The following is a 9,619-nucleotide window of genomic DNA, read 5'->3' as shown; positions in this document are numbered from 1 at the left end:
TCTGTGAAATGGCACCATAGGGTTGAGAGAAGATGTGCAAAGATCAGTAGTTGGGAGGAGGGGGCTTTCCTCCTTCTTCCTCTCCCATCTTTCTCATCTCGGCTTCCGAGGATTAGAAATTTGGCGATTCCAAAGTTTGTTCGTGGCGGGCCACCAGAGTCTCCCCCGACACAAATGTTCAGGGAAATCAAACACTAACAGGACGGAAAGGTAAGGGCACGAACGCCCTGAGCGCCTACGTCTGCTCGCGTCCCCCTTCTCTCAACCCTCCCGCTCCTCCTTCTTTCTATCCTCTCACCCCACCCCCGCCCGCTTCTCACTTCAGTCCCCGCCCCACTCCTGCCCTTTCATTGGCTGAGCCGGCCGGCCGGGCCTCCCCGGCTTTTAAAGGGCCCGCTGCCTTCGCTGTCCTGGGAGCCGCAGCTGGTCCCGGCCTTGGGCCCTTCGGGGGAGGCTGCCCGGAGGAGGCGGCGGCCGTGGCGGCGGTAGTACGTCCCCTGCCTCCAGGACCGCGGGCTCTTTCCTTCCAGGTACGTCGCTAGGATAGCGCGCGTGGCTCCCAAGCTCCCATCCCTGACCCGGCTTCCCTGCGCCAGTTTGTATCTCCTGAAGCCCCCTCCCCATCACCTTTCTGATTCCCCCATCGACCATGTCCTCCTGACACTTCCACCTCCCTGCAACCCCCAGACCTAGCCAGGGTTTTGTTGGCGGCCGTGAGAGGCCCGGTGGGGGTGAGATGAGGCGCATGGGGATACAGGACACCCCCATCCGTACAAGGAGAGATGCCCTTGGCCCCCAAATATCACAGGATCCCACTCCCTGCTCTGCATACAGAGCAATACTAGCTGGTTCCACCTTGGAAACCAGGACAACCAACCCCCCCCCCTTCTGATATACAGGCCTAGAATGTACATATCATTCAATCACCGTCGGATCCAAGCGGCTCACAGCATCAAGAGACGTAGGTCCATCATTCACCCCAGGTCACAGGCTGAGTGTGTGCGCGTCCATACCCCCCGCACACCCACACACATACACACGCACACAGAGATGGTTGCCCAGTCTAATGTACCTGGTGCTCACATCCTCCACCAGTCCCCTATACTGGTCTCTCCATGGGTTAAGCAGCCCCAGATGGAAATCTGAGTGCTGCACTTCATCCCTTGAGCATGGTCTGCTCCATGGCTATATCGGTTTCCTTTCTGTCCCCTCTTTGGCAGGTCTGTCTGTCTGTCTGTCCAGCCCTGGGGGTCCGCAATGGCCACCTTCAGCCGCCAGGAATTTTTCCAGCAACTGCTGCAGGGCTGTCTCCTGCCTACTGCCCAGCAGGGCCTGGACCAGATCTGGCTGCTCCTTGCCATCTGCCTCACCTGCCGCCTTCTCTGGAGGCTTGGTAAGTGCCTGCCACACCATGTGCTGCTACACCAGGCCATATTGTTCCTGCCACATTCATCCATGCCAAGCCACATCTTACCCTGCCACACCAAGCCAGGCCCAACCATGGCCAGCCCCACCTCATCCCACCAGGCCTACCTAGCCTCATTCCACCACACCACATCCTGCTATGCCCAGCCACTCCATGCCACTTCCTGCCACTTCCTGCCACACCAAACCATGCTTCAATAGTCCTGTGTTCTGGGATTCTGGAAAAGTAAGGTCCCCAGATCTTTGGATCCTGAACTGTCTATATCCCAAGGTTATAAGATACTAAAATGCTGATGTCACAGAGTTATGGAATCGTAAAGTACCAGGGTTTAGGGATTCTGACAAGTTGAAATTCTCACATTCTAGGATTCCAAAAGCTGACACTCAGGATTTATAGAATTGGGGTATAAAGAGATCTCTAGGTTCTGGGATGTTTCCACAATCACAGCGGCCTGTATCCAAGGCTTCTGGGATCCTAAAATGGTAAGATTCCAAGTCCCTTATAGGATACTGAGATTTCTGGAAATATGAGATCCAAAGGTTCTATTTTTTTTTTCCTTTTCTTTTTATAAATGGATGTTTTATTTCCCCTCAGCTTTATTATTTTGAAATATTTCAAATCTACAGAAAAGTTGAAAGCATACTACAATGAACACCCATATACCTCAGCTGATTCTCCTACAGTTGGCATGTTGCCACATTAGCTCTATCAATCAGTGTATCTATCTAATCTTTCTGAATCACTTGAATAACTTGCTGACATCATGACACCTCACCCCCAAATTCTTCAGTTTTTTGCTCCCAAGAACAAGGACATTCACCATGAGACCAAAGGAAATAGATGGAGCCCAGCTACCACTGTCAACCACTCAGAAAGGCAGTAGGGGATCCTGGATAGAGTGGGAGAACAATGTGGAACAAAACTCAAAACCATAAAAAAGACCAGGTTTACTAGTCTGATGGAGCCTGGTGAGACCCCCAAGACTATGGCCCCTAGTTACCTTTCAGGTCTGGAACTGAACTCACTCCCATGGCTTCCAGCCAAACGATAGACAGGCATATAGGGTGAAAATTTACATCAGGTAGATATGGTTCTTAGCACAATCAGTCATGGGAAAACAGAAGGGCAGTGTTTGCACAGGGAGATAGTGCAGGGGGTAGGAATGCATAGGAAAGGACACAGCAAAGAGGTAACTACAGGGAGGAAGTGGGAAGAGAGCTGTTACATTGTGGGGAATTGCAGTCAATGTCATGAAACAAAATGTATATGAACTGCTGTATGGAAAATGAATTTATTCTGTAAAGTTTCACCCAAATCACAATAAAAATTTTAGAAAAAGAAAAGAACGAGGACTTTCTCCTCTATAACCACAACCTCAACCAAGTCAATACTCAACTTTCCTCCAGGGTTCCCAAAATGCCCTTTATAGATATTTCTTTTCTTTAAACACAAGCCTTGCCACCCTCTCTAGCTCCCCAACATCTACTTTGGGCTCCCTTCAGTCTCACTACACTGCAACCTCTAGGCCAGACTTTGTCTCACCTATTTTTGGTCATGTTGGAAGAAGGGACAATTCCCTGGAGAAGGATGTCATGCTTGGTAGGGTGGAGGGTTGACAAAAGAGGGGGAAGCCTTCAACGAGATGGATTGACACAGTGGCTGCAATGATGGGCTCAAGTATAGCAGGGATTGTAGGGCTGGCGTGGGATCAGGCAGTGTTTCGTTCTGCTGTGCGTGGGGTCGTTATGAGTCGGAAACGACTCGACGGCACTTAACAACAACAACAACAAAGCCTTTACCCAGGCTGTGCCCTCAGCCCAGGATATCCTCCCCTTTCTACCAGCCCATCATCCTTCTCTTTTTTGTTTTTCCTCTTAACCAAAGGGTTGCCATCCTACCTGAAGCATGCAAGCACCGTGGCAGGAGGATTCTTCAGTCTCTACCACTTCTTCCAGCTGCATATGGTTTGGGTCGTACTACTCAGCCTCCTGTGCTACCTCGTGCTGTTCCTCTGCCGACATTCCTCCCATCGTGGAGTCTTCCTCTCCGTCACCATCCTTATCTACCTACTCATGGGGTATGGGTTTGTGTCTTCATCCCCACGCCCTTGGCCAAGGGCAGATGGACCCCAAGGCTCCGCCTCTGCAGGTTGTCCAGGACAGGGAGGGCATGGAATTCCCTGGAGGCGTCTGAGAGAAGAATTTTCCTATGAGGAGGCACAGAACAGGGAAGGTGTTCAATGTCCCTGGAGAAGGGAATCCGGGAAAATTGTTCACAAGAGAGGTCAAACAGGGCAGGGAAAATGTGAGATCTCCTTAAGGAGGAAATTTGGGAGACAAGTTCTTTCACAAGACTGTATAGGAAAGAGAGGACATGGGCTCCCCCTAAAGGAGGGAATTCAAGAGAATTGTTCCTCCATGAAGTTGTGCAGGACTGGGGAAGGCCTAACCTCTGCACCTTGGTTTCCCACCTCTGTGGTCTCTGAGGCCATGAGCTTCATGAGGTCAAGACCAACACCTTTTTCCCTTAGTGAGATGCACATGGTGGACACCGTGACATGGCACAAGATGCGAGGTAGGCAGCCCTTCCCCTCTTACCAGCCACCCTTTCTGCCCTACCCCACATCTCTTAACCACCCCCACTTTGTGTCTTTCCTTCCCCTCTTTATACCTGGGTCTGCCCACCCAGAGTGTATGCAGGTCTCAGATTCCCCTTGTGTCTATATCTCTCTCCACCGTGAGTTTTTTCCCCCAAAAAAAATCTGTCTGTCCTGTCCCATATATTTACCTAACTCTCTCGAGTAAGGCCACCCGCCCATCCTGGGCCCACTTGCCCACCTGCCTGTCTGACCCCATACTCACCTGTCCATCCTCGTACCTCTCTTTCCCTCCCACTTCTCACCTAATGCTCCCCATCCCCTTCATGCTGATGTGTTCTCTGACTCTCTACTTGACCATGGGTGCCACACATAGGGGCCCAAATGATCGTGGCCATGAAGGCAGTGTCTCTGGGCTTCGACTTGGACCGGAGCGAGGTGGGTACGGTGCCCTCACCTGTGGAGTTCATGGGCTACCTCTACTTCGTGGGTACCATCGTCTTTGGGCCCTGGATATCCTTCCACAGCTACCTACAGGCTGTCCAAGGCCACCCACTGGTGAGGTCCTGGGTGGACAGGTGGGCGGGGACTGTGGGAACCACCACAGGACAGTGCTTATGGATCCTTGATCCCCACAGAGCTGCCGATGGCTACAGAAGGTGGCCCGGAGCCTGGTGCTGGCCCTTCTGTGCCTTGTGCTGTCCACCTGTGTGGGCCCCTACCTCTTCCCGTACTTCATCCCCCTTGATGGTGACCGTCTCCTTCGCAAGTGAGCACAGCCTTTGAGGCCTCTGCCCTGCATTGATGGGATTGGGTAGGGACCTGGGGTCTCCCCAACTCTGAGCCTATGTCTTAATGCTTCTGTCTGTCTTCTGTTACTACAGCAAGAAACGCAAAGCCAGGTAAATGAGGGCAGGTGCTGAGAGTGAGTGGGGCTAACTGGGAAGTTGGGGGCACAGTCTGGTTCTGTAAGTCTGAGTCTGACTACCCACCCCATGACTAGACAGAGAATGGGTGTCTGTCTTTGGCTGTCTGTTTGACCAAGATTGGCTCTATGACTCTGTGTACCACTGGCATTCTGACACATATGATGTGTCTAGTTGTTCCTCTGCTCAGCTGTTTCACTGTTAGAAACAAGTTAGGTGACTATAATGGAGAGGGACCTCTCTGTGACTCTGGCTAGGGGTTGTGTATGGGTTGTTTGCTTATTGGCAACTGACTTCCTGAATGTGGGACTGTGAGTTATGGCTGTCTGACTGTGCCATTGTCAGTACCATTGTCTATATCTAACAGTTATATATAACAGTGATGTGGCTTTCATTGGATATATTACCTGTCTATAACATCTGACTGTGATGTGTTATATGCCTGTCTGTGAATGATTCCGCCTGTTTGCCTATGGTATTGCTTGGTATTGTCTACTTGAGAGGTCATAACCCACTATGTGCCTGTTTGTGGGACTGTCTGCCTCTGCTTTAACTGTAGAATTTGATCCAGCTATTTGATTGTGTAACATCCCTCCTGGGCCCACTACTCACTGGCTTATGGTTATGTCTGCTGCCAAATGAGGCTCTGAAAGGTTGAGTGACTTACCCAATGTCACTCAGCTCAGCAGCCAGGCATTAAACCCAGACTTAATCCCAGAATCCACACTTTTCTCAGTGTAGGGTGCTGCCTGTTTTTGACTATCTGGTTGTCCAACTAACACAATTACTGGTTTTGGCTGTAGAATTGTGTACGTGTGCAGAGTGAGGTGTTTGATGGTCTCTGTGCCTAACTAAAAGGCTTTTGTCTTTTTACAGTCAATGAGTCAGGTAGAGAATTACAAGGCTGAGAGTCTGATAGTGCTTGTCTCTTGCTATGTGGCTGTGTCATCTGTAGGGCTGGGCGGTCGGGCCTCTGATGATGGCTGGGTCTGGATGCCTGGCCCTGTGAGGCTGCAGGACCATGTCATGTTATAGAACAGCTACTGATCCACATGAAACTGTCTGACAGTATATGTATGAATGTGATTGTCCATCCACCTCTTTTACCACTATGTTTCTGTCTGTCTTGTCTATGAACAACTCAGGCCACCTTCCAGGGCCTCTCTGACTTTCTTTCCTTTCTTCTCTGCTGCCCTCCTGACCCTTGGGGGCCCTAGGGGCACCATGGTAAGGTGAGTCCACAGAATGGGGCTAGAGATGCTGATAAATGGTGAGGGTACCACACCAGAGCCTGGGCATGATGCCTCTCTTCCCTGCTCCCTTTTCCCCAGGTGGCTGCGAGCCTACGAGAGTGCTGTCTCCTTCCACTTCAGCAACTATTTTGTGGGCTTTCTGTCCGAGGCCACAGCCACGTTGGCAGGGGCTGGCTTCACCGAGGAGAAGGATCACCTGGAATGGTGGGGAGGGCTGGGGGCCCTCCACCCACAGGGTGCTGCCTAGAAGAGCTGCAGGGAGGGGGAGTGGTGCTCCCAGGGGAGGAAAAGAATGTCAGATGGGTGGTGATCCCAAATGGATTTGCCTGTCTCTTCTGCCCACAGGGACCTGACAGTATCCAAGCCACTGAATGTAGAGCTGCCCCGGTCCATGGTAGAAGTTGTCACAAGCTGGAACCTGCCTATGTCTTACTGGCTCAATAACTGTGAGTCGTCAAGTCACCATTCCAGTACAGTAAGAAGTTTTCAACGTAGACCCTTTCATACATGCATACAACATTAATCGAGCACCTACTGTATGCTAGGCACTGAAGATATAATGTATCTGGTGGGGAGACAAAAATCCCTGCCCTGTGTAGCTGGCATTTTAGTGGGAGGAGCAGATACTAAATCAGAGGGGGAAAATATACAATAGTTGAGTGCTATGGTGGAAAAAGGGAGCTCTGGTGGCATGGTGCCTAAGGCATTTGACTGCTAACCAAAAGGCTGGCGGTTCAAACCCACCAGCCACTCCTCGGAAGGAAGATTAGGTAATCTACTTCTATAGAGATACAGCCTCAGAAACCCAAGGAGGGGTCGCTATAAGTCAGGAGCTATAACTACAGCAGTGAGTTTGGTTTTTTGGGTTTTTTAAATGGTGAAAAAGTTAAGCAGATAAGAGTGATCCAGGAGTGGGTGTGGAGGCAGATTGCAATTTTAAATAAATTTGCCAGTGCAAGTCTCATAAAGATGACATCTGGGCAACAACCCAAAGAAGGTGAGAGAGCATGCAATGTGGCTATGTGGGGAATATAGCAGATAGAAGGAACAGCCAGTGCAAAGGCCTTGTGGTAGAAGTGTGCATGGCATAGATGCAGAACAATGGAGACCCTTGTGGCTGGAGTAGAGTGAGTGAGGGGGAGAGTGGTAGGAGGTAAGGTAAGAGAGGTGATGGAGGTGGAGGAACTGATGGCTGTTTGGCTTTTTCTCTGAGTTAGATGAGGGCTCAAAGAAAACCATGAAGGAGTTCAGAACAGAGGAGGGCTGTAGCCTGATTGAGGATTTAACAGACTCCCTCTGCCTGCTGAGGATAGACTGAGGGGAGTGGGTGAGGGCAGAAGCAGTAAGGAAGCCATTGCAGTAGTCCAGGCCAGCGCTGATGATAGTGGCAGTGGCTGTGGTGAGAAGTCAGATTCTGGTTAAATTACAGAGGCAGAACTAACAAAACTTGCTGACAGTTTGGGTGTAGAAGTGGGAGAAGGATGGATCAAGGGTGACTAGAAGTTTTTACTTTGAGGAACTGGAAGGATGAAGTTGGCATTGACTCAAATGGGGTAGACTGTGAGAGGAACAGTTTGGGAGAGAAGATCAAGAGCTATGTTTTGAACATGTGAAGTTTGAAACTGTTGTAAGGACCTGAGAGCTCCAGTAGGTTGTGGGTGTCCTCATCCCGTGCTATACCTCTCCAAGAAGGTCAAGGGGATCTCAGGAGAATTTTGACCCACATCTCCCCCTCCAGACGTTTTCAAGAATGCTCTACACCTGGGGACCTTCTCAGCCGTGCTGGTTACCTACGCAGCCAGTGCCCTCCTGCACGTGAGCAGGGTGGAGTGGGATCAGGGTGGAAGTTGGGGGACGGAGCAGGGTCTCCTCTTTATTCACCTCATTGCCCCATGGCACCCCCCACCCAGGGCTTCAGCTTTCACCTGGCTGCGGTGCTGCTGTCCCTAGCGTTTATCACTTATGTGGAACATGGTGAGTGCAGGGCCCAGCCTGGTAGATAGGGTAGAAGATTGGTGGAAGGCTGGAACCACCATCCCCTGAGGCTAACCTTACCTCCTTACCTCCACCCACCCACTCCAGTCCTCCGGAAGCGCCTGGCTCGGATCCTCAGTGCCTGCGTCTTGTCAAAACGATGCCCACCAGACTGTTTGCACCAGCATCGCTTGGTGAGGGTTCAGCTTGGACAACCAACCTTGTGCCCCAAACAGCCCCTCAAAAATATGTTACTTCAAGCACTATCTTATATCTGTTTCAGAGTGCCTGGCTTTCTGGCACTGTTCTAGGTGCTGGAGACACAGTGAACAAAGCAAGCCAAAGTCCCAGCCTTTGTAGAGCTAACATTTTAATGGGAGTGACAGTAAGCAAAAATAAATCAGTAAAATATTAGTTTGTTAGGTTGTGATTAGTGCCATGGAAAAGGAAGGGGGATAGGAAGTTGTTTCAAGTTTAAATAGGGAGGTCAGGGGAGGTATCCCTGATGAGGTGATTTTGAGTTCTTTAATTAAAGAAAGTAAGGGAGAGAACCATTCCAGGCAAAGGAAACAACCACTGTAAAAGCCCTGAGATGAGAATGGGCCTGGAATATTTGAGGAATAGCCGGGTGGTCAATGTGACCTGAACAGAGTGAGCAAGGGGTAGGAAGCATGGGTAAAGACATAGCCAGTGGCCAGCTCCTTTTGGGCCCTGTGGGTCATGGTAGGAATTTGGGGGTGTTTTTTTGTTTTTTTCACTCTGTTTGCAATAAGAAGTATGGACAACCTCATATTTGTCCTCCCACGGGACAACCAAGGTTCATCATCATAAACCCCTGGGACTTAAAGCCCCACCTCTGCCTGACTACTCTCATCTTCTGCAACTGGACATGCTTGCCCCACACTTGACCTGGACACTCTCATTGTTAACAGTACCCTCATCCTTGGATATCTTCGGAGCTCCCACAGGAGGAGCTGAATCATGTTTCTTACCTCAGGGGATACCTGGGATACCCTTACTCCTTGCACCCACTGTACCTTGTGTGTCTGCCTGGACTCCCCTGCCCAGGTGGAGGTGGGGGACACAGTGAGTAGGCCCAGTCACCAAGGCTACCCATCTGTCCCCCATAGGGCCTGGGGGTACGAGCCTTAAACCTGCTCTTTGGGGGCCTGGCCATCTTCCACCTGGCCTACCTGGGCTCCTTGTTTGATGTCGATGTGGATGATACCACAGAGGAGCAGGTGAGGTGGGGCCCTGGGGTTTGGGGGTGATTATCCAGGGATGGCACTGCCTGGTCATGGAACCATGAGGACAAAGATGGGGTACCAAATCATGAGGTCCTCAGGCTGCATTTCTTTAGCTTATCCAGCCAGTCCTCCTCAGTCCTCTTTTCTCATTGTCCTTTTCGTTGATTTATACTCTTGGGGCTTTTATTTGGGTGAAG

The 9,619-nt window shown here is 50.7% G+C and overlaps 1 protein-coding gene across 1 annotated transcript in view; it reads left to right on the top strand.

Annotated features, from left to right (window-relative positions):
- The first annotated feature begins 1,257 nt into the window (after positions 1–1,257).
- Positions 1,258–9,619, top strand: part of PORCN (porcupine O-acyltransferase) — a 10,079-nt gene continuing 1,717 nt past the window's right edge. Inside the window, exons 1-13 of the mRNA XM_007957906.2 lie at positions 1,258–1,393; positions 3,311–3,503; positions 3,957–4,000; positions 4,399–4,580; positions 4,661–4,791; positions 4,907–4,924; positions 6,166–6,180; positions 6,280–6,405; positions 6,547–6,647; positions 7,940–8,016; positions 8,112–8,175; positions 8,284–8,369; positions 9,306–9,416. Coding sequence (XP_007956097.1) covers positions 1,258–1,393; positions 3,311–3,503; positions 3,957–4,000; positions 4,399–4,580; positions 4,661–4,791; positions 4,907–4,924; positions 6,166–6,180; positions 6,280–6,405; positions 6,547–6,647; positions 7,940–8,016; positions 8,112–8,175; positions 8,284–8,369; positions 9,306–9,416 — 1,284 coding nt within the window. The remainder of the gene's footprint in view (positions 1,394–3,310; positions 3,504–3,956; positions 4,001–4,398; positions 4,581–4,660; positions 4,792–4,906; positions 4,925–6,165; positions 6,181–6,279; positions 6,406–6,546; positions 6,648–7,939; positions 8,017–8,111; positions 8,176–8,283; positions 8,370–9,305; positions 9,417–9,619) is intronic.

Source organism: Orycteropus afer, unplaced genomic scaffold, assembly GCF_000298275.1.
Source record: "Orycteropus afer afer isolate SDZICR_OR568_19922 unplaced genomic scaffold, OryAfe1.0 scaffold00822, whole genome shotgun sequence".
Classification (NCBI taxonomy): Eukaryota; Metazoa; Chordata; class Mammalia; order Tubulidentata; family Orycteropodidae; genus Orycteropus; species Orycteropus afer.
This window is presented reverse-complemented; position numbering and strand designations above follow the sequence as displayed.